Source organism: Tursiops truncatus, chromosome 1 (assembly GCF_011762595.2).
Source record: "Tursiops truncatus isolate mTurTru1 chromosome 1, mTurTru1.mat.Y, whole genome shotgun sequence".
Taxonomy (NCBI): Eukaryota; Metazoa; Chordata; class Mammalia; order Artiodactyla; family Delphinidae; genus Tursiops; species Tursiops truncatus.
Genome location: NC_047034.1, coordinates 45195632 through 45221322, shown reverse-complemented (window position 1 = coordinate 45221322; position 25691 = coordinate 45195632). Strand labels below are relative to the sequence as shown.

At 37.2% G+C, this 25691-nt stretch overlaps 2 protein-coding genes across 10 annotated transcripts in view; one reads left to right on the top strand and one right to left on the bottom strand.

Moving 5' to 3' along the window:
* Positions 1 to 25691, top strand: part of RNF2 (ring finger protein 2) — a 106783-nt gene that overhangs the window by 65726 nt on the left and 15366 nt on the right. Inside the window, exon 7 of one of the 5 annotated variants that reach the window (XM_073803517.1) lies at positions 1589 to 11702. The exons of the other annotated variants lie outside the window; for them this stretch is intronic. Coding sequence (XP_073659618.1) covers positions 1589 to 1615 — 27 coding nt within the window. The 3' untranslated portion in view covers positions 1616 to 11702. Of the gene's footprint in view, positions 1 to 1588; positions 11703 to 25691 lie in introns of those variants that run through there. 5 annotated transcript variants of the gene reach the window in all.
* TRMT1L (tRNA methyltransferase 1L) overlaps positions 11343 to 25691 on the bottom strand; it is a 36178-nt gene continuing 21829 nt past the window's right edge. For 3 of the 5 annotated variants that reach the window (XM_019952728.2, XM_019952731.3, XM_004313675.4), the window contains 5 exons: positions 18010 to 18088; positions 15911 to 16077; positions 15184 to 15246; positions 12711 to 12837; positions 11343 to 12607 (listed from right to left, as the gene is read on the bottom strand). In XM_019952728.2, the coding sequence (XP_019808287.1) occupies positions 12355 to 12607; positions 12711 to 12837; positions 15184 to 15246; positions 15911 to 16077; positions 18010 to 18088 (689 nt within the window). In that variant the 3' untranslated portion in view covers positions 11343 to 12354. The remainder of the gene's footprint in view (positions 12608 to 12710; positions 12838 to 15183; positions 15247 to 15910; positions 16078 to 18009; positions 18089 to 25691) is intronic. The other 2 variants (XM_019952732.2, XM_019952729.2) reach the window with 2 other exon arrangements.

Sequence of the window (25691 nt, the reverse complement as noted above, 5' to 3'; positions counted from 1 at the left end):
GTATTTAGTATATAGGAATTTAATAGGTGGTGCCTAAAATTGAATTGAAAATTCAAAATTGAAAATAAGAGGACTGTTAGTATATTATGTAGAAATAAGGAGTGGATCTTTGGCCCACTCCTTCCACCTCTAAGAATTTACTTAACTTGTGAAATAATGTATATGTACTACTTCGGTAAAAAAACAAAAACAAACAAACAAAATTTGCCTTCTGTTCTCATTTCTGTATGTGAATCTGTTGTAACTGTGGCCAGGTGTCTTAGTTCCTCTACCCCATTAGCAGTGTCTTCTGTAAGATGAAGGGGTTGATGTTGCCTATGGTCCTTTCTATCTCTAAAACATGAACTTTTATCTTTGAAAGTATGGAATAAAATCTTTACAGGGTTGAGCACACACTTAATAGATTCTTATCAAATGTATTGAGATTTTCAAGTTGTGACAGATTACTGAGAGAGCTCTGGAATTTAATGCAAGTTTACCTGTTATCTTCAAAATGTTGCTTGCAATGATTTTGCTGTCAATTGAGTCCAAAGTATAATGAATGGTTGACGGTTTCAGATATGGAAGATGCTCAGTAGGCCAGTGGTTAACCATAGTTTTGTAATAATTCTGTTCCTGAAGTTTCTATGGAACTGCCTTTAGTCAAAAGTTGACAATTAAACTTTACGTATGTCTATATTTCCTTTAATAAGGGTTGATCACCAAGTGGCTAAAAGCATGAGTACTGAAGTCAGCCTGGGATTGGATCCTGGCTCTTTCATTTGCCAGTTTTAGAGTGGAATTGGATAAATCTCATTGAGCTTTGCTGTAAGCTTATATGATATAATCTGTGTAAAGACAACAATGTGTAGTGCTAAATCTCACATAAATATAAGCTATTAAAATTAACATGTCACTTCCTAGGAAATGTTTTTACTTGGCAAATTTTATTCTCAGGTCTCTATCTGGGGTCCCCAACCCCTGGACCGTGGACCAGTTAGAAACCAGGCTGCACAGCAGGAGGTGAGCGGCAGGCAAGCAAGCGAAGCTTCATCTGTATTTACAGCCGCTCCCCATCGCTTGCATCACTGCCTGAGCTCCGCCTCCTGTCAGTTCAGCGGCGGCATTAGGTTCTCATAGGAACGTGAATCCTACTGTGAACTACACATGTGAGGGATCTAGGTTGCGTGCTCCTTATGAGAATCTAATGCCTGATGATCGGAGGTGGAGCTGAGGCGGTGATGCTCTAGCGCTGGGCAGTGGCTGCAAATACAGATTATCATTAGCAGAGAGGTTTGACTGCACAGAGACCATAATAAATCAACTGCTTGCAGACTCATATCAAAACCCTATCAATGGGTGGCAAGTGACAGTCAAGCTCAGGGCTCCCATTGAGTCTGCATTATGGTGAGTTATATAATTATTTCATTATATATTACAAAATAGAAATGAAGTGCACAATAAATTTAATGTGCTTGAGTCATCCCGAAACCATCCCCCCTCCCCCTGACCCCGGTCTGTGGAAAAATTGTTTTCCACGAAGCTGGTTCCTGGTGCCAAAAAGGTGGGGGACAGCTGGTCTACATGATCTAAAATTCTCTCTTCATAGGGGCTTCCCTGGTGGTCCAGTGGTTGAGAATCCGCCTTCCAACACAGGGGACATGGGTTTGATCCCTGGTCGGACAACTAAGATCCCACATGCCATGGGGCACACTAAGCCCGCATGCCTCAACTAGAGAGCGCGTGTGCTGCAAACTACAGAACCCACGTGCTCTGGAACCCACACCACGACTACAGAACCCATGTGCTCTGGAGCCCACATGCCACAGCTAGAGAGCACATGTGCTGCAACTAGAGAGAAGCCCGTGTGCCACAACAAAGAGCCTGTATGCTCTGGAGCCTGCACACCACAACTAGAGAGAAGCCCGCACGCCACGATGAAAAATCCTGCATGCCGCAACAAATATCCCGCATACTGCAACTAAGACCCAATGCAGGCCAAAATTAAAATAAATTTTAAAAAAAAGGGCTGGGGTGGAGGCAAGCCCCCTAGACCTCTTAAAAAAAAAAAGTGATTCACTGGGGGCCATTATATAGTAATCTACCCCAGCACATTAAAAAACAATAATAATAAAATTCTTTCTTCACAGTCAACTTCAATTGCATAAAATAGGTTGAAGAAGTTTACAGTTTTGGGATAACTCACACTTACAATTTACTCACATTTTAAAGTTAATAGTCTTATCATCCCCCCACCCCCACCCCCAAGAGCCAGAAAAGGATCCTTGAGCTAGAAGAGGAGTTTCTTTGTAGAGTGGGGAAAGAGAGGCAACAGAGAAAGGGAACATGGCTAAGATTGTAAAGCGGCGTGGGCAAGTGTAGACAGTCTTTCTTTCTAGATGTTCAGCTTTTGTAAACTCTTCCTGGGCCTTGTGATTTCCCTTTCCTAAAGAGTATGGGAGTCAATCTCCGTATGAAGTCTAACATTGTGAGATGCCCACTTTTCCAGCCTCCTTTGTAACTTTAAGGCTGAGATTGTTATAAAAGACAGTTTGATCCTACAAATTGTGTGAATTTGCTGTCTTGCTGGGTCTCTTCAATGAGAGTAGAGACACTGGGCAGGAAAGATTGGCATTCTCAGAATTGGAATAAGAGTTTCAGAAAGATTTGGATGAATGAGTATCTTAAATCCTTAACTCCACTGAGCCTAACTTAAAATGAAAGAAACTCCTTAGATATTTGCTGCCTTGGTGTATGACTGCTTAATAACCTCACTTCAGGTGGTTAGTTACCTGGGAAAAAGCAGTGTATATGTTCTGTTATCCTTAAAATCCCCCATTGTCTCCAGGACATACAGAAACAAAGTGTGACCTGAAAGAATGTTTTGCTTTTTTTTTTTAATCATATATATACTGATATGCGGAGAATACCAGGGAAATAGATTTTGAGTATGCTGGCTCCTGAAGGGAGGAATGTAATTTTAAATTGGGTCAGGTTATCAATATGGGTATACTTATACCCAAGGTTAAGGCTCAGTTTGCCAGCTTGAACAGCTGGGGATAGTTCTGTTCGCTTGTTATTTTGACTCAGCAATGGCTTATCTAAATTGGAAGTAGGATGCTAGAAATTCCTTGATATAATGTAGAGAAGGGAAATCAAAGACTTAGGAGGGGGAATGTTGGGGAGGATTTATAATATGATCTGCTCAACCAAATCTCACTATATCCCTCCTGAGGGCCTGATTCACTCTGTTTACCAAGGCATTGAGAAATACACTGCTGAGCAGAGAACTACACCCTTGAGAAGCTTTATAGTATGTCTGTAGGCCATGAACGCCAGTGGGAGGTGCATACATTGAAATGGACTCCTTGATGCCGTGGCCGTTGCCAGAACTTCAGTGTGTCAGAAACCAAGTAGTTCCCTTAATGCTAGACTAGAAAGGTGGTGTAGTTACTATAATAGGCAGTAGGACTAACAGGGTGGTCAGTATAGTCTGTTTTTCTTGGGTTTGGCTAATTGATTGTGTGATCCAAAGGACAAAAGTGGTTCTATTTGATTTATATAACTGAAAACTATAGATCTGACTTGAGCCAATATTGTAGTCACCATCTCTTACCCAATTCCCAGGCCCGATATTTTTTTTGCGGTACGCGGGCCTCACTGTTGTGGCCTCTCCCGTTGCGGAGCACAGGCTCCGGACGCGCAGGCTCAGTGGCCATGGCTCACGGGCCCAGCTGTTCCGCGGCACGTGGGATCTTCCCAGCCCAGGGCACGAACCCGTGTCCCCTGCATCGGCAGGCGGACTCTCAACCATTGCGCCACCAGGGAAGCCCCACAGGCCCGATTTAATGCCTATTCCCAGAGCCTTAACATCGCAAGTATAATATGTATGTTCCTCTTAATCTTCTCCAAAGTAACCTGTGGCCGTTTACCAGAGCAATTATGCAACAAGGAAATAAATTCCTAGACATTTTGGGATTACTGAACTGGTCTTGAGTTCTAATTTGTGGGAACCAGAACATCATGCATTTATTCAGAGTGGAGGCTTATGAAAGTCAGGTGATAAAATGGAGTTTTAACCCATATCTGCTACAGTGGCCCCTAAACCCATCTCTTGGTTACTTCCCATTCATTTCATGAGTGTATGGTTAAGAGTATTAACAATAGCAACTAGCAGAGTCAACACACTGGTTTCCTCATGGTGGAATAGGAACTGGTTTCTTGTGTTTACCAAATTTTAATGGAGGGATACAACTGATATTACTTTACAATGTGATCAACATTTACAGTGTCCTAAATTGCTACTACTGTTATAGTAACAAGGTGCTAATGTAGAATTAGATGGAATTTAAAAGGTATTTCCTCTTTAGGTTGGTAAAATACCTTAACAGAGTTCCAAACTACTTCCTACCAAACTTTCTTTGGAAAATCTGCCTGTATATGTGATATTAATACATATAGATATGTAAGTGATTCAGTATTTTTACAGATTATACTCCATTTAAAGTTATTCCAAATGGGGCTTCCCTGGTGGCACAGAGGTTAAGAATCTGCCTGCCAGTGCAGGGGGCAAGGGTGCGATCCCTGTCCGGGAAGATCCCACATCCTGCGGAGCAACTAAGCCCGTGCACCACAACTACTGAGCCCACGCGCTGCAACTTCTGAAGCCCGCGTGCCTAGAGCCCGTGCTCTGCAACAAGCCACCGCAATGAGAAGCCTGCACACTGCAACGAAGAGTAGCCTCTGCTCGCCACAACTAGAGAAAGCCCGTGCGCAGCAACAAAGACCCAATGCAGCCAAAAATAAATAAATCGAAAAAATAAAGTTATTCCAAATGCCTATATTTCCCTGTGCTGTACAATATATCCTTGTTGCTTATTTTTTTTTTCTTTTCCTTTTTTAAAAAAATTGGAGTATAATTGCTTTACAATGTTGTGTTTCTGCTGTACAATGAAGTGAGTCAGCTATATGTATACCTATATCCCCTCCCTCTTGGACCTCTCTTCCACCCCCCCTGCCCCATCACACCCATCTAGGTCATCACAGAGCACCGAGCTGAGCTCCCTGTGCTATATATAGCAGGTTCCCACTAGCTATTTATTTTACACATGGTGGTGTATTTATGTCAAACCTAATCTTCTGGGCTTCCCTGGTGGTGCAGTGGTTAAGAATCTGCCTGCCAATGCAGGGGACACGGGTTCGAGCCCTGGTTTGGGAAGATCCCATGTGCTGTGGAGCAGCTAAGCCAGTGAGCCACAACTACTGAGCCCGCATGCTTCAAGTACTGGAGCCTGTGCACTGCAACTACTGAAGGCCATGTGCCTAGAGCCTGTGCTCCACAACAAGAGAAGCCACCACAATGAGAAACCCGCGCACTACAGTAGCACCCGCTCGCCACAATTAGAGAAAGCCCATGCACAGCAACGAAGACCCAACGCAGCCAAAAGTAAAGTAATTAAAAAAAAAACCCTAGTCTCCCGGTTTGTCCCACCCTCCCCTTCCCCCCTCAGATGTCCACATGTCTGTTCTCTATGTCTAAGTCTCTATTCCTGCCCTGCGAATAGGTTCATCTGTACCATTTTTCTAGGTTCCATATATATGTGTTAATATATGGTATTTGTTTATCTCTTTCTGGCTTACTTCCCTCTGTATGACAGACGCTAGGTCCATCCACATCTCTACAAATGACCCAATTTTGTTCGTTTTAATGGTTGAGTAATAGTCCATGATATATATGTACCACATCTTCTTTATCCATTCCTCTGTCGTTGGACATTTAGGTTGTTTCCGTGTCCTGGCTATTGTAAGTAGTGCTGCAGTGAACATTGGGGTACATGTGTCCTTTTGAACTACGGTTTTCTCAGTGTATATGCCCAGTAGTGGGATTGCTGGGTCATGTGGTAGTTCTATTTTTAGTTTTTTAAGGAACCTCTATACTGTTCTCCACAGTGGCTGTATCAATTTACATTCCCACCAATAGTGCAAAAAAGTTCCCTTTTCTCCAGTATTTATTGTTTGTAGATTTTTTGATGATGGCCATTCTGACCAGTGTGAGGTGATACCTCATTGTAGTTTTGATTTGCATTTCTCTAATAATTAGTGATGTTGAGCATCTTTTCACGTGACTCTTGGCCATCTGTATGTCTTTGATGAAATGTCTATTTAGGTCTTCGGCCCATTTTTTGATTGGGTTGTTCGTTTTCTTGATACTGAGCTCCATGAGCCCTTTGTATATTTTGGAGATTAATCCTTTGTCAGTTGCTTCGTTTGCAAATATTTTCTCCCATTCTGAGGTTTGTCTTTTCATCTTGTTTATGGTTTCCTTTGCTGTGCAAAAGCTTTTAAGTTTAGTTAGGTCCCATTTGTTTATTTTTGTTTTTATTTTCATTACTCTAGGAGGTGGGTCAAAAAGGTCTTGCTGTGGTTTATGTCAAAGAATGTTTTTCCTCTGTTTTCCTCTAAGTTTTATAGTGTCTGGTCTTACATTTAGGTCTTTATACTTAATAGATTGTATATCTTTTTTTTTTTTTTTTTGCGGTACGCGGGCCTCTCACTGTTGTGGCCTCTCCCGTTGTGGAGCACAGGCTCCGGATGCGCAGGCTCAGCGGCCATGGCTCACGGGCCCAGCCGCTCGGCGGCATGTGGGATCTTCTTGGACCGGGGCACAAACCCGTGTCCTCTGCATCGGCAGGCAGACTGAATCACTGCGCCACCAGGGAAGCCCTCCTTTTTATATATTATTGAATTCAGTTTGCTAATAGTTTATTGAGGATTTTTGCATCTGTATTCATCAAAGTTATGGCCTGTAATTTCCTTTTTTGGCAGTGTCCTTTTCTGGTTTGGGTTTCAGGGTCATAGTGTCCTTGTAGAATGAACTTGGGAATGTTCAATTTTTTGGAGTAGTTTGTGAAGGATAGGTATTAGCTCCTCTTTATATGTTTGGTAGATTATCCTGTGAAGCTGTCCAGTCCTGGATTTCTGTTTGCTGGGAGTATTTTTAAATTGAAAATTCAATTTCACTACTAGTGATTAGTGTGCTCAGATTGTCTATTTCTTCCTGATTCAGTCTTGGAATGTAGTATGTTTCTAGAAATTTGTCCATTTCTTCTAGATTGTCCAGTTTGTTGGCATATTGCTGTTTATAGTATTCTCTTATGATTTTTTGTATCTCTGTGGTATCAGCTGTTATTTTTTGTTTCATTTCTTATTTTGTTTATTTGGGTCCTCTCTTTTTCTTGATGAGCCTGGCTAAAGGTTTATCAGTTTTGTTTATCTTTTCAAAGAACCAGCTCTTGGTTTCACTTATCTTTTCTGTTGCTTTTGGTTTTTTTGGTCTCCATTTTATTTCCTTTCTGATCTTTATTTCCTTCCTTCTCTGCTGACTTTGGACTTTTTTTGTTCTTCTTTTTCTAACTCCTTTAGGTGGAAGGTTATGCTCTTTCTTTGTGATTTTTCTTGTTTCCTGAGGTAGGTCTGTATCGCTATAAACTTCATATTAGAACCGTTTTTGCTGTATCCCATAGATTTTGTCTAAGGGATTTTCTGATTTCCTCTTTGATTTCTTCATTGAGCTCCCCCACCCCCAGTAGCATGTTGTTTAGTCTCCATATGTTTGTGTTTTTCCCATTTTTCTTCCTGCAATTGATTTCTAGTTCCATATGGTTGGGAAAAATGCTTGATATATACTTTCTGTCTTCTTAAAGTTGTTGGGACTTGTTTTGTGTCCTAGCATGTGACCTGTCCTGGAGAATGTTCCATTGCACATGAAAAGAATATATTCTACTCTTTTGGGATGGAATGTACTGTAGATATCTGTTAAGTCCAACTGGTCTGTTCGGTCATTTAAGACCACTGTTGCCTTATTGATTTTCTGTCTGGATGATCTGTCCATTGATGTAAGTGGGGTGTTGAAGTCCCCTACTATTATTGTATTATTGTCAGTTTCTCCCTTTGTGTCTGTTAGTATTTGCTTTATATATTTAGCTGCTCCTGTTTTGGGAGCGTATGTTAACCAGTGTAATATCCTCTTTTTGTATTGGTCCCTTTATCATTATATAATGCCCTTCTTTGTTTTTTGTTATAGCCTTTGTTTTAAATTCTGTTTTGTCTGGTATGAGTATTGCTACCACCACTTTCTTGTCGTTTCCATTTGCATGAAATATTTTTTCATCCCCTCACTTTCAGTCTTTGTGGGTCTTTAGCTCTGAAGTGAGTCTCTTGTAGGCAGCATATCAGCCACCCTGTGTCTTTTGATTGGAGCATTTAGTCCATTGACATTAAAGTAATTATTGTTAGGTATACACTTATTGCCATTTTATTACTTGTTTTCTGGTTATTTTTGTTATTTTCTTCCCTGTTCTTTCTTTAGTTTCTTCTCATGTGGTTTGATGATTTTCTTTAGTGGTATGTTTGTGTTCCTTTCTCTCTTGTTTTTGTGTATCTATTGTAGGTTTTTGATTTGTGGTTACCATGGGGTTCAAATATGTTGACCTATATCTATTTGTTTTAAATAGTAGTCCTTTAAGTTCAAACACATTCTGAAAAGATCTTTTTTTTTTACTACCTTCGCCTACACTTTGTATTTCTTATATTTTACATCTTCATGTTTATCCCTTTACTGGGATATCAAGTATCCCAGTATCAAGTATCAAGTTATACTTGATTTTAATAATTTTTTTGTTTTTTAGTCTTTGTACTAGCTTATTTAAGTGGTTGATACTCAGCTTTTACTACATATTCGCCTTTACTAGTGGGATTTTCCTTTCCTATAGGTAATTCCTTCTTGTTATAGCCTTTTCTTTTCCACTTAGAGAAGACCCTTTAACATTTTATTTTAGGGTTGACTTAGTATTGATGAATTCTTTCAGCTTTTGCTTGTCTGAGAAATTCTTTATCTCGCCTTCAATTCTAAATGATAATTGTGCTGGGTAGAGTATCCTAGGTTGCGGGTTTTTCCCTTTCATCGCTTTAAATATATCATGCCACACCCTTCTGGCCTGTGGTTTCTGAAGGAAAATCAGCCGATAGCTTTATGGGGGTTCCCTGGTGTATGACTGCTTTTCTCTTGCTGCCTTTAGAATTCTTTTAACTTTTGCCATTTTTAATTTTGATATATCTTGTTGTGGGTCTCTTTGGATTCATCTTGTTTGGAACTCTTTGTCTTCCTGTATCTGGGTATCTGTTTCCTTCAGGCTTTGGAAGTTTTCAGCCATAATTTCATTAGTACATTTTTGATCCCTGTCTCTCTTCTCCTTCTGGGACCCCTATAATGTGAATGTTGGTACACATGATGTTACCCCAGAGATTCCTTAAACTGTTTTTTGTTTTTTTAGTTTTTCTTTTTGCTTTTCTCATTGGGTAATTTTCATTAATCTATCTTCCCAGATCACTTATGTGTTCTGTATCACCTAGTCTGCTGTTCATTCCTTTTAGTTTGTTTTTCATTTCAGTTATTGTGTTCTTCAATTCTGACTGGTTCTTTTTTATATTTTCTAGTTCCTTTTAAAAATTCTCACTGTATTCATCTGTTCCTTTCCCTAATTCAGTTAGCATGCTTATTACTAATGCTTTGAATTCTTTATCTGGTAAATTGTTTATTTCTGTTTCATTAGTCCGCCCCCCGCCATTTTCTCTTGCTCTTCCAATTGAGACAGATTCCTCTCTCCTTATTTGGCTTATCTTTCTCTGTCCCTATGAAATTAGGTGTGACAGTTACCTATGGCATTCTTGAAGGGGTCCTTATGTGGGAGTGTCTCTATATAGTCTGCATGTTCTTTGGTGGGAGAGCTGTATCTGACATAAACACAGGTCACATCTTTCTTCAGTGTGTGCTGGCAGTTATCACCTTGGTGGGAGGTGGGGCTGGAGATGGAGGGGCTAGGGCTGGAGTCAGGTGTGAGGCAGGGCTTCCCATGTTCTCAGTGGCCTATCAGGGGTGGGGTCAGGTCCCAAGTTGCTGGAGCAGAAGCCCTGAGGGTCAGGTCTAAGCTGGCTTGGTTACCTTTAAGTGTGTGCTTTTGCCCCTCCCAGCACTGTCACCCTCACACCAGAGGGGAGCAGTGCTGGAGCAAGAGGTGCAGAAATGGGTATTCAGCGAGGGTCAAGGGTTGAGGTGCTGGCTATGGCAGTCTGGCCTGTCAGAGATCCTGAGTGCCTCTGCCACACTGCCTGTGCAATTGCTAGTAATGGCTGCCCCCCTCCCTGTTAAGACAGCCCTTAGGGTTTGAGCTGCCTTGGCATCTTATGGCCAGCTGAGCTTTTTCCTTGGTTGTGGCAACCCTTGTTCCAATGTGAAGATGTGATGCGAGGCAAGCAGTGCTGGAGTATCTGCTCAGCTCAGGTTGGGGGGTATACCAGGGCGTTCACAGGAAAGGAGTCAGCCACTCGAGAGGTTTCAAATTCAGTCTCCCTTTCCGCCCAGCTTTGCGAGCAGGTGAGTATCCACGTGCTCATGAGTGGACAGCAGCCTTCCCACAGCCCACCTGTTAGTCTCACTGGCCCTCCAACCAGCCAAGGGGGCTCATCTTCCCTTTGTTGGACCCCAGGGCTGAGGCATCCAATATGTGGCTTGAACCACTCACCCTGCAGGGAGGGCCTTTGCCCATGTAATCTCCCTTTTCCTCTGAGTTCCCTCCCAGGGTCACAGGTCCCAACCTGATTGCTTGTTTTCCCTTCTTACCTGTTTCTGTGTGAATCTTTCTTACAGCCTTGGTTGTACAGGAGTCTTTATGACAGTTTCCAGTTTTCAGTGAGAATTGTTCCACGTGTAGATGTATTTTTGAAGTGTTTGTAGGGGGAGGTGAGTTCCACATCCTCCTCCTCCTTCACCTCGATTCCTCTCCCCATACACATATATTGTAAATAATCAGATGGTCCATGTGCTGGTTTGTCTTACGGATTTATAGTAATTTTTCTTAAGTATACAAAAAATAGTAATAACTTTTTATTTCTTTTTGTGTTCTTTTGTGAGTTATAATTTTAACTGGCAGGAATAATAAAGGTTTTTTTAATGGTCATTATAGGGACTAATTTGCACTTCACCTATTCCTTTATTTTACTAAAATTCTATTAATTGGAGACAAGAAAAAGCAACCTTCTAGGACTATGCTGTAATAACACAAAGAGATTTTCTTTTATTTCCTCTAAGTTAATATTCTATGTTGATGCAACCTAGACTACCTGAATTTCTATATATGTCATGGGAGTGCTTACATGGTGTATTTAAACCTTTCAGTTGTTACTCTCCCTTAATTGTCAAACTTACTGCTTGTAAAAAGTTACTTCCTCTAACAAGGTAAATATGTATTAAATCCTTGAGACAAAAATCTAAATTTTTGGTATATCTTTTTATCCAAAGTCTTACATTCAAATGAAGCAAGAACAATATTTATTAATGGAAATGAGATTTTTTTCCAACTAATTTTCATAGTCATGTTAGCCTGAGCTACTTGTACAAAAAATTAGCACATACACACACCAAAAAACAAGCAAAACAACAAAAAAGCCAAACCACCCCCCAAAAAACAAGAAAATCCTCACTTCAGAAAGTCATAAGGTGACAAGTTTTACTCCTGAGAGGTAGACAACCAAGCAAATGAATATTGTACGTGCATTAACTGAGGCACTTGAGATCACCCAGTTTATTTAATTCATAACAAAATCTCTCTTCAGAATTTAGTGCCTGTGAACAATCACTATATAAGAACAGTGGTCTCAATTTACTTTTAACAAAATCTTACTCTGAAGTTTAGTCATGTAGACCTTAAACTTATAAGAAAATGTATTTCTATCTCAGGCAATTATTTAATTTCTCAAAAGCTAGTAATGAAAGATCAGTGTGGGTAGAGATATGATTTCTTGAAATTGGGAATATATTTTAGCTTGTATTTGTGAAAAAATATATTAGTGACCTGAAAGGACATTGTTCCTCCTATTCTATTTAGGGTCATTTTAATAAAAGGCTCTGGCTTCATCTTATACACTACAAACAGAAAAACATAAATATCATGAATCAGTTTAAGTAGAGATGTGATTAAGTATAGTAAAGGATGGCTTCCATAACATAAATAAAATTCCAAACACTTCGCATGTGAAAAATTTCTGAGTATTAAACAGTAGGGTGATCTCAGTCACAAACTTGGCCTTCACGTGAAATGTTTTCATTAAAATTTTAAGTTTTCTTTAAAATAAGAAAAACTTGGAAAGCATAGCTCCCAAACCAGCTAAGTTAGAAACTGCTAATTTTCTGAATGAAAACAGCACTGTTTTTTTTAATTTTTACACAACTGAATTGAAAGAATAGAAAAAGCACTACAGTTGATATAGAGAACTATTAGGCCATCAACACAGACATCTGGGAACAAACTTCTTTTATATTTACCATCTTCTGCACCCACTTGCTTCTGCTTTGTCATTCACTGACATTTCAACCGTGTCAGCTACTGTATCTTCGGACGCTGGTTGGACGTGGCCCTCTGACTGTCCTCCAGTGTAGGTGGGGGTGCTGTACTTTAAAAGGATAGATTTAAACTGTATTAGAGGTGCATCTGTACGGACACCCATCGGGTCAAAATGAGTTCGGCTTACTCGAAAGCCTGCTTGAGAAAGACAGCACAAAAACTTTTTTAACCTGGAACAAGGAAAGGAAAAAAATGAGGTTCTTGTACTTTTATTTAAATCACAATGTCATTAAAATATTAAATATATACACTGTCATTCACTGACTGTCTTACTTTGGCATATTCATTCCTTTAATGCTGTGTCTATGGATGTTGTAATAAAAGGGAGGATGTTCAGTATTCACATCAGTCTTTTGCCTCTTGGCTAAATTTGTGGTGGTTTCGTTACTTCTTCTCTTCCCTGAAACATACATATATAAACACAGAAAGTTAGCATTCCCTTAAAAATTACAGCCAAATACTTTTATAACTACATACTGTCTTCGAGTATAAATCCTCTGACACACACCATTTCAACCTATCTAATCTTAATTCTAGACAGCTTTTATTGTAAGAAGAATATATATTCTTGATACTTTCACTATCCTTCACCCATGTAATTTTAATATTTAACTGTTTGCTGAATCAGAACTTCTTTTCTACCTTCTTCAATTTTAAGCCTCAAGTCTATTTCCACCTTCTGTAGAAAGCCATTTATGAATTCTGGGCCAGCCATCCCACACTACACTACTCAGAGTTTAAGTTCTGTCATTTTTTTGTTTTCCCTGTTTCACATATTTAGGTCTTTTATGTGTATAAATCCTTTCTTCCCAAATTATATTCTAATCTAAGTTCCTAGGAATAATGTCCTTTATTTCTATACTTGTATTCTCTACTGAATGCCAATACAGTTGAACAATGCAGGTTTGAATTGTGTGGGTCCACTTCAACATGGATATTTTTTAATAGTAAAAACCACAGTACTACATTGTCCATGGTTGATTGAATCTGTGGATGAAGGGCTGACTCTAAGTTACACATGGATTAACCCTGGGGTTGTTCCAAGCGTCAACTGTATTTGATATACAGTAGGTCTTCAATGAACACAAAACAAAACCAACACAAAATCAGTCTCAAGGGCTTGGATACAGGAATTTAAAAAGGTATAATGTATGATCTCATTGCCTACTTCTTACCACAGTACTTAGCCTTTACATTTTAAGTGAAAGGCAGCTAGCAAGTTAAGTTTCTAGCAATGTATCCTTCCAAAAATCACAAAAGGAAGACAATTGAGATATCCAAGTTACTATGAGATTTTTTCTGAATGTTCAACTCAATTAATTATTTCTACAAGGATGTTATTATGGCCAAATTTTAAATTTTTATGAAAACTAACATTCACTTAAGCAAAAGTATTCAGAAGCAAAATTTGATGCATGAAAATGATAAACTGCAAAGATAAATATAAATTATTGTTGAACTGTTGCCTCATGACTCCCCCATTAAATCAAATAATTAAAACTTGATTATACTCTCACATTAAATCTAAGAAGATTTAGGAAAATCTGAGACTAAAAATCCGATATCAAACCTTAATAATTACTATCATCAGCAGTACATGGATTTTTTTTGCCTGATATTTTCTATCATGGAAGATTCTGTATGTTGATATACTAGTTTAGAATAATCATATAATTTCAGAGCTATAAAAGAACCTAAAGAGATTAGTCTAATTCCCTTAATTTATACATGAGAAAGGCTCAGAGATTTAAAATATTTTTAAAACTTATGTTTTACCTTATTCTAAAAAGGTTTTATGACAACTCTTTTGAAGGTGGGGGACCTGGCTGAGGTTATACAACAAATGACACAAGGAAGTAGAATGATGCTCTTAAATCTAATGTGCTTCAGAGTATACCATAATGCCTTTTTCCTCCTCCAACAGAGAAATTAAGGAGAATAAATCATTTAAGTGATTTGAATCTTCGCTAATTAGTTGAAGATGCCAAATGAACATGACTGTTGGCAAGAGTATGCAGTAATTACTAAACTGTAAGCTATTAGCAGGAGTTGAAATTTTCTTGTCTTTGAAGATCAACACTAAAATGTTGAGCAACTAATACAAAATTATAGCTTGTAATTATAGTCCTCTGTTCTTTCAGTCTTAACACTGTGTTTTCTTTTTACCTGTATACAAAACACATTTAGAATCTAACATTGTCTTTTTAAAACTTTAGACATTAAGGCACTGACATTATAAATCTTAACACCCTTTTGATATGAATTTGCAGTGTCTAATATAAGTAAATTTTAAAGTATGCACACACCCCAAATTGTAAGAAAGGCCACGTAATAAATTCTTATGGCCAGAGTATAGGGTCTTCTGGTTAATCAATGGAATTCCTATAAATCATATGTTGATGAGAAAGTTTATAAGAATTAGAATAAAATTTAATCTTAACTCTATAACCTTTATCAAATATAATTTGATCTTATTTTGGTTCATATGGTTCTTTAAGATCTTATAGCTCTTGCAAGGGGATCACCATATATTAGAGATGTGAACAAAGTACACATTAATAGAAACCTTGAACTGTGCAAATGCCAGATAAACAAGGTTGATTATAATTTTGTTGTTGGTGTAATATGAAAATGCATTTTGAAGTACGCTACCAAAGCAATCTCTTCCCTTCCAATTATCCTTCTGCTATGTGCCCTTCTGCACAGACACATACATACATATATACGCACACATATACATACATACCTTGTGCAATGTAATTATCTGTTGTGGTATCATCTGTAGTTTTAATAAATACACCATATTCTTCTTAAATAAAAACAAATGGAAATGATAAAATATTTTACAGAATAACAGTAAGCAACAATTCGAAGTTTAAATAAAAGCTTACTTAATTCTGTGCACACTGCTTTTATGAATATGAGATTCTGTGACCAAAACAGGCTACAAGAATTCATTTTTTAATCCTTTAATAAGAGCTGCTTCTTGTAATGACTCATGACCATGCTAGGATGTCTAACAAGCCCACCCTTATATCAATAGCCAGATAAAACAAAGGAGAAAAAACTTAGCTTTACTGAGTGATAAATGTAAAGCTAGTGTCCATGTCTTAATGGATATTACAAAATTTTTGGCCACACTATTCTGAGTGATCTCAGAATTCTCTCTAGAAAGCGGATGTAGGGTAATAAAATCACAACAGACTTTTAGTTCTTTTCATCTACTAAAATTTAAAAAGTACATCTGTCTTAACAAAATCATTATTTATTTCATGCCCCTAATATAAACCTGAAGAAAACTATGCAATTAAAAAAAAAAGTTAACCGGATTATGATGAAACTCATTAGGATTTACTTAAAGCACACAACTTATAATTATACTGCTTTTGATTATAACATCAAATAAAGATAAAAAGATGGAATATTTCTGATAACCAATTTGTAAGCTAGTAAATTAGTGTTCAATTAGTCACCTTGCTTGTTGAGATTTGAAGGTGCATGAACTGAAAACTGACTTTGAGGAGTACACTCTGACTCAAAGATTAATGTCTTTATTAGGGTCTGAATGTCATCTAAACCATGGTGAAGAGATTCAAATAGCATTCTTTTGAGGAATCCAGTATTGAAAAGGGAACTTGACCTGAAAAAAGAACATAGAATTGGGTTTGAGAAATGTTTTCTTTAAAAAAAATGTCTTCATAATTTAACAACAAGTAAGATAATTTGCCCACACCTTTTATCATGTCAGTTCTCTAAGCTAGTGGGATTAGTCAAGGATATTTTATTCACATTACGTCAACAAGAATTTATTGAGCCCTCATAAGGTGTTTAAGTCCTGTGGTACACAGAGGTGTAAGATATACCAAAGTATAAAATTCAGTGTTTACCTTATGAAAGCTTATAAATCTAGACAGAATCTAGACAGGGACATAGTGTAAGGCAGAGGTTTTCACAATGCATATTCCAGTAATAGTAAACCTTAATTCCAGTGTATACATGGTGGGACAGGGTGAGATACATGAGAATTACATATGCAGGTGGTGATGTAGTTAAGAAATGGCTCAGGGCTGAGTCTGATATGCTTCCCATTTAATTTGAGAGTCACAGGTATAATGGACAGAATATCAGTTCCAAGTCAGATAAACTTGAATTCCTGTCCTCGCTCCACCACTCACTAGCTATGAAATTTTGAATAACTACTGCTTTTGAGTCTCACATTCCTCATCATAATATGGAAAATAAAACCTCTGACAGACTTGTTATGGGAGTTAAATGAGATAGTAGTACACTTACGATCCCTAGTACAAAGTATATCCTCAAGGAAGAGAAGCTATTAAGGTTAGCAAATTATGAAAGGATACGTGATTTTAAGTGTCAAATGAGTGATCAATATAAGATTTACTAAAAGACAATTTAAAGATTATTTTGGGTTTAAACACTTAAGGAGAAACTTCAAAGAGGATGTATAATTTAAACTGGAGGTGGGGAAGGGGTAAGAGCCTGGATGAGTGTAAAGACATGAACAATGGCTTTAAGTGAGAAAATCTTAAGTCACAGTTTAGACCTCAGTTTTGGAGGTCAGAAAACCTGAGTTCTGGCTCTGCCTGTGCTGCTAACTAAATTTTAGGGGGTCAGTTTTAGCCAGCACTTAAATACACTGTGCCATAATTTTCTCATCTGTAAAATGAGGGAGGAGTTGGGCTAGATCTTTCTGGATCCAGCAACCTGTTGTTCTTAATTTCCCTAGTTCCAAGATCAGTGAGTAGGATCAATGTGTGATATAAGTAAGAGAGTACTAGAAGGTAAGGCTGGCCAGGTCATTCTTAATCTACAAGTATTTACATGAAATGAAGATAAAATAATGGGTATCAGCACAAATATGTTTACTATTAGATTAATTTTTAGGCTTAGTAGATGGCCAAACCTTGGCCTGGTAAAGTAATGAGGTTGAAGTTTGCAGTGATTCTTGTCACAATGCTGTCAGGAATCTCAAATTTCTACAAGAATATCTAGTAACAGACGCTTATGGGAAGGTGTCTGAGCAAAAGCAATTCAACTTTAAGGCATTAAAAACACAATAACTAGTTACTAAGGATGCAAAAGCACACATACATTGAATATCTGCAGCTGTGTCCTGTCTAAACAGCTTTACCTAACACAAAAGCAGACGTTTACTTCACATGCCCTTCTTACTTAAATTCCTCAAAGATCTTTTATTAATATATTACTTGACTGGTCTATAAAAGTGACACTTTACAATCACACCCTAGTTCTATAGTTATTACCTGAAAAAAGCCTCATTCTTACTATGCAGAAATAAATTATTTGCAGATCAGCTAGGCTTCTCTTTGATCCTACTGCATCTTAGCCCTGTCACGAACTTGGAAGAATAATGATATAGAAAAATGTGAAAACAAAACACCTCAGGTTCATAGGGGGAAAAGAATCATAATTATTTTCCTATACTTAAAAAAAAATTGAACCTTAATTTGCTTGTCTTTTACCACACATAATCAAAAGTAAACAATCAATACATATATCAGTTTTGAATATATTATGCTTAGGCACATACCATAGAGGTCCAAGTTCTATTGCTGTCTTTCCAGGCATGCTTCCATGACAGTTACAGGGTAGCTGTCTATATGGGTTTTCTGTGAAAAGATAATAAAAAGAGAAGTCAAAGGGGAATTGACAATGTAAACAGTAGTAAGTATTATATTAACAATAATTTGCAGCTACAATATACTGAGGATCTACTATGTGCCAGGTATTGTGCTAAGTATTTTATATGCATTAAAAAAATTTAATCCTTACAACTCTCTGAAGTAGGTACTGTTAAGATCTCAGTTGTATAGATCAGAGGATTAAAGCTTAAGAAAGATGTAGAAATCCACATCAAACGACTTATTAGAGGCATAGCTTTTAGTCAGTATACTACCTGAAATAATTTAAGTAGGAGCAAGTCTTGTAAATTCCACAAGATATCCATATTTTAAAATCAACTGATTGGGATATAATTTACACGCAGTAAAATGTATACATTTTATGTGAAAAGGTTGATGAGCTTTAACAAATGTATATACCCTGGTAACTAACATCCCATCAAAATAAAGACATTTCTTATAAGTTAACTCTTCCGTAACTGGGAAGAAAATGAATTACTCTATTCCCTAGGCTTGATGCATATTCAGCCCCAAAAATCTAGGCTAGAAGAAACTAATTCAGTTTAAAGAGCAATGAGGGGCCTGATGTAATCACAAGGTGACTGGGGAGGTATGAGAGCTATTCTTAGTTTCCAAAAAAGGGTGATATTCTACCATGGACTTTTTCAGTTCACTTCAGACCCAGAATAGTCATTTTAAATCAGACTCTCTCTGAGTTCCCGCAGGCCATTCCTGGGTTGATCATTCACTTTCTTGGAATGGCCTGATCTGATCAGTGGGTCCTAGATATATCCAGAACCCAGGATTATGGTGGTAGGGACATGGGTCTATAACCTCTTGCTATCTGATATCACTCTGTCATTCAATGCAATTAAATGGCAAAATGCACAGTTGTAAAATCTTATATTTACTTAAAGGCTTCCTTCATTGTTCATTCCTAGGTCTACCTTTCAGCCTTAAAAGAAGGTGTGGTTATCATTGACCTTAGCTTTGTTGAGAATGATGTTCCTCAGGTATTATATTAATATATTCAAGAAGTTCTCCCTGAAACCATTAAATAACTAAACTACAAATACTACAGGCAGGGTCCCTGAAATTAGGGCGATTTACAGTTACGGTTCTGTCAGTCACACCAACTTACCGCCGACAGCACAGACATAAATTTGTATTAGTCAGTTTGTTTCCTGATGCATTTTGCAAAATGCTCCCATCATATAAACCTATATCTTTTTTCAAGCCCCTCACCTAAGATTTCTCAGTGCCTGGTCAGCATCAGCATCTTGAGGGATCAGGGCTATCATTTCAAGTTACCAGTAGCAAAAAATGAAGGGGTAAAAAAAGAAAACTAGTATTTCTATGTCACTGGTAAAACAGGCTATGAAGGTAATTCCAGATAAGGAATTCAAACATATTTAGAGACTTTTATTTAAAAGCAATGGACTGAACACATACTTTATCTCTGCTGTTTCTTAAAGCATTATTAAAATGAGAACAAAGGAATAAAATTCAAACCCCAAAGATAAATAAAATGGTAAAGGAGATGACAAAAGATGATGAGAAATGTCAATAAAATTTTAGAAGTGGGAAGGACATACACAAGGGGATTTAGCAGGTCAGAGAAAGCTAAAGCCTAAGCCTGAAATGGGTAGAAGGGCTACCAATAAACAGCAAGCCCACTGGTGTGGGGGACCTGGAAAGGCTTGAGAATTGAAGGTATTGATGGTCTCTGAAGATGGGAATAGGGTGGTACCACACACAAAAAGGCCTCGTTTAAAATTTTAAGACTTGTGGATCTTCTCTAATACCAACAGTTAGGCTTCTGCATCTTCCCCATCCCAAAAGAGGAAGTTAATCTTGGGTGAGGCTCAACCGCAGAGAATCTGGGACCAGGGACATTAGTCACAGTTAAGAGTGAGGAGACATATGAAAAGGGACTAAGTAAAAGTCTGTACAAATGTTAAGACCTTTCAGTCTCCTTCTTCAACATGGTTCCTAGAAAGCTGATAGAAGACTGCAAGATTCCTCTGTAGAAATACTTACCAATCCAAGAGAAAAGAGAGACACACACAGACACACACACACTGACTGACTGACTGACTGGCATTTGGGGGTTCTTGTAGTGAAAAGGCAGACTGCGTTCTCATTACAGTAAAGTCTATCTGTTTATAAGCCCTGCCGCAAGTACTTCCACATAACTTTTCAGCATGGAAAACTAAAGACCACTGGACATTTGAGATATACTACAACAGAGAACAAAATTACAAGAGAGAAATAGGAAAGAGAACTAAAACAAAATAATGGCAACAATACAAAAATAAGCAAAACAAAAATCCTATCCTTCCCTAAAATATAAAATATACCCAACTATAATCAATAGTCTTAGAGAGGTAAGATTAGATTTTACATCTCTGAAACAAGAATAGGATACTACTAAAAAGGGGGCAATGAAAAAATATGAAATAACTCTTGGAAATAAACCAAGTATGACAAATTTAAGCAGGAAAGTTGGAAAATAAAACTCAAGGAAATCTATAAAGTAGAACTAAATGCCAAATAAATTAATAGTAGGGATACAAAAAAATTAGAGAATTAATCTAGAAGATCCATCATATAACTAAAATGAGTTCCAGGAAGACAGAAGAGATATTTTGAGAGAAGAAAATTATCAAAGAAATAATAGAAAAAAATTTACCAGAACTGAAGAACTCAAGTTTAAGGGCTCACAGATTGTCCAGCACATTGAATTTAAAAAGATGAATTCACACACAAAATGAAGTTATTTTAGAATACTGGGTTAAGAAGAGATATTTTAGGAGCACTCAGAGACAAAAACACAAAGGACCATATATATAAGAACAATAGCAGACTTGTCAGTATTGGAGGCTAAGAGACAATGGAATAATATCTTAAACATTCTGAGGAAAAATGATTTCCAACCTAGGCTTCTATACTTGGCCATGCAATCCTTCTCAGGAAGCTATGGGAAAAAGTGTAGTTTCAAAAGGCGAAAGTAAAGAAGGAAAAGTGGAAAATACATAAGATTTAAGATATAGGAAATTCTTCAGAAGGAGAAAGCCAAAGAAAATTTCCAGTATGATGGTCTAAAAGGAAGCCCTAGGGCAACAGCTCTCAGAAGACCTAGAAAACAACCCAAACTAGAGCAGGAGGACTGTCTCCAGGGGAATGAAATGAAACCCAAAGATTACTTGATGTTCTTAACCAAAATCACAGGAACACTGAAATTGGATTATGGATTATGAAAAGTATATATACACAAAAAGTGACAAATACATAGTAATTAATTCCAGAGTAAGCAAAGAGTTGTATAAAAAAAGAAATGTTATTACAGCATATTAACTGGTTCATCTGTGTTGTAGCAGCTTTCTAAGATAGATAGGCAGCAATGATTCCTGTCTCTGGCATTCATACCCTTCTATAATCCCTTCCTCTTGAATGTGAGATCACTGGATCTAGAGACTCATTTCTAGTGACTAGAATATGGCAATATTCTCTCTTTTTCTCTTTACTTCTTTTCCTTTCTCTCTCTGGTTCTTGCTTAATCCTTCCAACGAAGTGAGCTGCTATGCTGTGAGTATGAAGAGGACTGCATGACAAGCAGTAACCATGTGAATGAGCTTGTAAGCAGATCCTTCCTCAGTCAGGCCTTGATGATTGCAGCCCTGGCCAACACCTTGACTGTGTCCTTGTGAGAGACCCTCAGCTACTGGACCCAACTGAACCATACCCAGATTCTTGACTCAGAGAAACTATGAGATAATAAAAAGTTGTTTCAAGCCACTAAGTTTTGGAGTAATTTGTTACACAGTAATACATAACCAATATGACTTGTGAACAATATTTTTATATTTATAAAAATATAAAACTGAATATTGATTAAGCCAACACTGGAGAGGAGAACTACATGCATGTGACTGGGCTGGCTTGAGATGCTGAATACTCTTCTTCCATGAAAGGAAGTTACAGGCAGTATAAGCATGCTACTTAGAAATAGGGAAGACACTAAACATTAAAGACTTTAAATATTAGAAGAAACAGCTATGAGGTTTTAGCTGTTGACTTTAGGGAGTGGGGCAGATATCATTATTTTATTAATAAGACTTATGGAACTATTTGACTTTTTAAATTATGTATTACAAATTGATAAACATAAAAAATTCTAAGTGACCTGACCTTTTTGAAAGACATAATCATTTACACTCTGCAAGTCCTGTATGATTACAAACAAAATGCAGACAACAAATCATATTGCTTTATAGCAATTTATTAAGTAAAAAATCCTTTAAAATGTTTAATTAGGGGGAGGGGGAGGGATGGATTGGGAGTTTGGCGTTAGTAGTTGCAAACTATTACATTTAGGATGGATAAACAACAAGGTCCTACTGTATAGCACAGGGAACTATATCCAATCCCGTGGGATAAACCATAATGGAAAAGAATATAAAAAAGAATGTATATGTGTGTATAACTGAGTCACTTCGCTGTACAGCAAAAATAAACATAACACTGTAAATCAACTATATGTCAATTAAAAAATATTAAAAAAAAAGAAAAACCACTGTAGTAACAGTCCAAAATTATACAGCAACATGAAGCACTTCTGATGGAGAGGGAAAGATGTTAGGTTTTTATGGATTCAGGATCAAATCTGAACAGAGTGTATTTGAGTTTAGTTACTTGTCGATACTGTAAAACACACATGGTGAGATATGAAAGGATAATAAACTCCATGTAAGAAAGAATTGGTTCATAATTTTAAGGGCAGGAACACTGTCAGTAACACCGGGGTATGAGGTAAAAAACACTGAGATTCTTTTTTATTGAGGGAAACTCACATTACTGATACCCTTTTAAACACTGAAGAGGTCTGTTATTTCTTACATAAAGGAAAACTGAATTAGGAAAAAACAGAAAAGAAACCATAGGGCACTAAACCAATTATCCAGGAGGACCAAAACGTTCCAAAGTTTCATCAAAGATATTTATGAAATCTATATTTTAAAAAGCCAGAGTGGATTCTGTAACTCCTCTGATTATGTTGCATTGAAACCAAGATTAGGATGGTGGACTGAGCATTTAAACCTGTCTTCTCTTCTTATTCCAAATCTCTAGAAATGATAGAAAATATATTTTTGTGAAAAATTCCTAAATAGTGCTGGAAAATAAGATGAGCCATCACACATCCCAAATCATTCAGTGCTTTCTGAAAGCCTACAAGCTGTGAGATCATACTACTGGAAGAAAACCACACTAGGGAGAATAGCTATTAAAGGCAGAAATAGCCTAGGGGCTATATGAACCTAAAAAGCAAGGATGAATGGCACTAGAGTAGCTCTAGGACAACTGTTAAAGGGATTGGTTAGAAACTACTTGAAGCAGCTTACGATTATATAACTCCTCTAATCCATGATTAGTAATTACAGAAGATATTTGTCTTCAGTTTGAAGTGATAAAGGTTTAGGTTGGAGAAGCAAGATAGTGCCCCAAACTTGATAAAAACAATTATCTAGGGCCCTAAGAAGCTCTGAATTCCAAGTAGGATAAACACAGAGAGACTCACTCAGACACATCATAATCAAACTGCTGAAAGCTACACAGAAAATCTTGAAAGCAGTAAGAGAAAAATAACTTATCAGGTATGAGGGAACAACAATACAATTAATGGGGACTTCCCTGGTGGTGCAGTGGTTAAGAATCCGCCTGCCAAAGCAGGGGACATGGGTTTGAGCCCTGGTCTGGGAAGATCCCACATGCCGCGGAACAACTAAGCCCGTGCGCCACAACTACTGAGCCTGCACTCTAGAGCCCACGAGTCACAACTACTGAAGCCCACGTACCACAACTACTGAAGCCCACGTGTCTAGAGCCCGTGCTCCGCAACAAGAGAAGCCACCGCAATGAGAAGCCCGCGCACTACAACGAAGAGTAAACCCCGCTCGCTGCAACTAGAGAAAGCCCACGCACAGCAACGAAGACCCAGTGCAGCCATAGATAAATAAATTAATTAATTAAAAACAAAAAAAAACCAATTAATGGCTGACTTTTAATCAGAAATAATAGAGGCCAGAAGGCACTGGAATGACATAGTTGAAGTGCTGAGAGGAAAAAAAAGAACTATCAACCAATAATTCTACATCCAGCAAAACTATCCTTCAAAAAAGAAGGTGAAATAAAGACATTCTCAGGTAAACAAAAACTAGGAGAATTTGTTGTAGCGGACTCACCCTATAAGAAATACTAAAGGGGGTTCTTCAGGTTGAAAGGAAATTTTACAGAGTAATTTGAATCCAAAGGAAGGAATAAAGAGTACTGGAAAGGTAATTATGTGGGTAACAATGAAAGATGTGTGTGTGTCTCTTTTCTTAATTTTCTTTTAAACTCATAAATTTAAAAAATAATACTATATTATTGGATTGGGTCTGTAGATGTAATTAACATATGACAAAAATAGCACAGGAGGTGAGAGAAAAATAGAATTATATTAGAGCAAAGCTGCCACATTTTGCCAGTCTTAAGTCAGTATTAACCTGAGGTAGATCAAGATAAGTTAAAGGTATATATTATAATCCCTGGAGAAACCATTAAGAAGATAACTGGAAAAAAACATAGCTAAGAAACCAACAGAGGAATTAATTTAAATGACACAGTAAAAAAATATTTAATACTATGAAGGCAGCAAAGGAGGAACACAGAAGACATGAGATACATATAAAACAAATAGTAAAAGTGCTGAAAAGCCAGACATTTTAATAACTACATTCAATATGAATGGTCTAAACACTCATCAAAAGGCAGAAACAATCAGATTGGATAAAAAAAGCAAGATCTAATAAGACACTTACAGATTAAAACTAAAAGGATAAAAAATATATTATGCAAATAGTAACTATGAGAGTGGTATTTGTATTAATATCAGACTATAGGCTTTCAGATAAATATCAGGGATAAAGACAGACATTTCATAATGACAAAAGAGCCAAAGATGATACAACAATTATAAATATATATGAATATTTTTAGATAAAATGATAGTTAAAGAAGACAGGTTGAAGAGAGCACACGCATAATAGTACAACGTAAGACAAATTTTAGAATTAAAAAATATTTAAGAAAGCTTTCTTGAAAGGATATTTGAAGCTACATGATGAAAGGGGATGCCATGATTAGGAAAAATCCTAAAATTAAGGTTAGAACATAGTATTTCAAAAGTAAATATTCCTTTGGGAAGCCAGGCAAAATAATTATGTCATATAAAAGAAGGAAAAGTTACAATAATATTTAGTAATAGAAGACAATAAAAGAATTTTGACAAGGCACTCAAACTCTAAACTTTTTAAGTATAAAGCTATAAACAGGGAGCTTTAAACATGCAAGAAATCAAAGAGTATTTTTTCCCCATGAACCCTCTTGACTAAACTCAGAAAGTTAAATTTAGCCAACCAACACATAATTCAAGAAATTATGGCAAGAACACTGATGATGAGCACTGAATATATTTAATGTGTGGATTATACTGGCAAAATAGAATATAAATGTTACATATAACATAAAAATGGTATAATGGACAAAAATT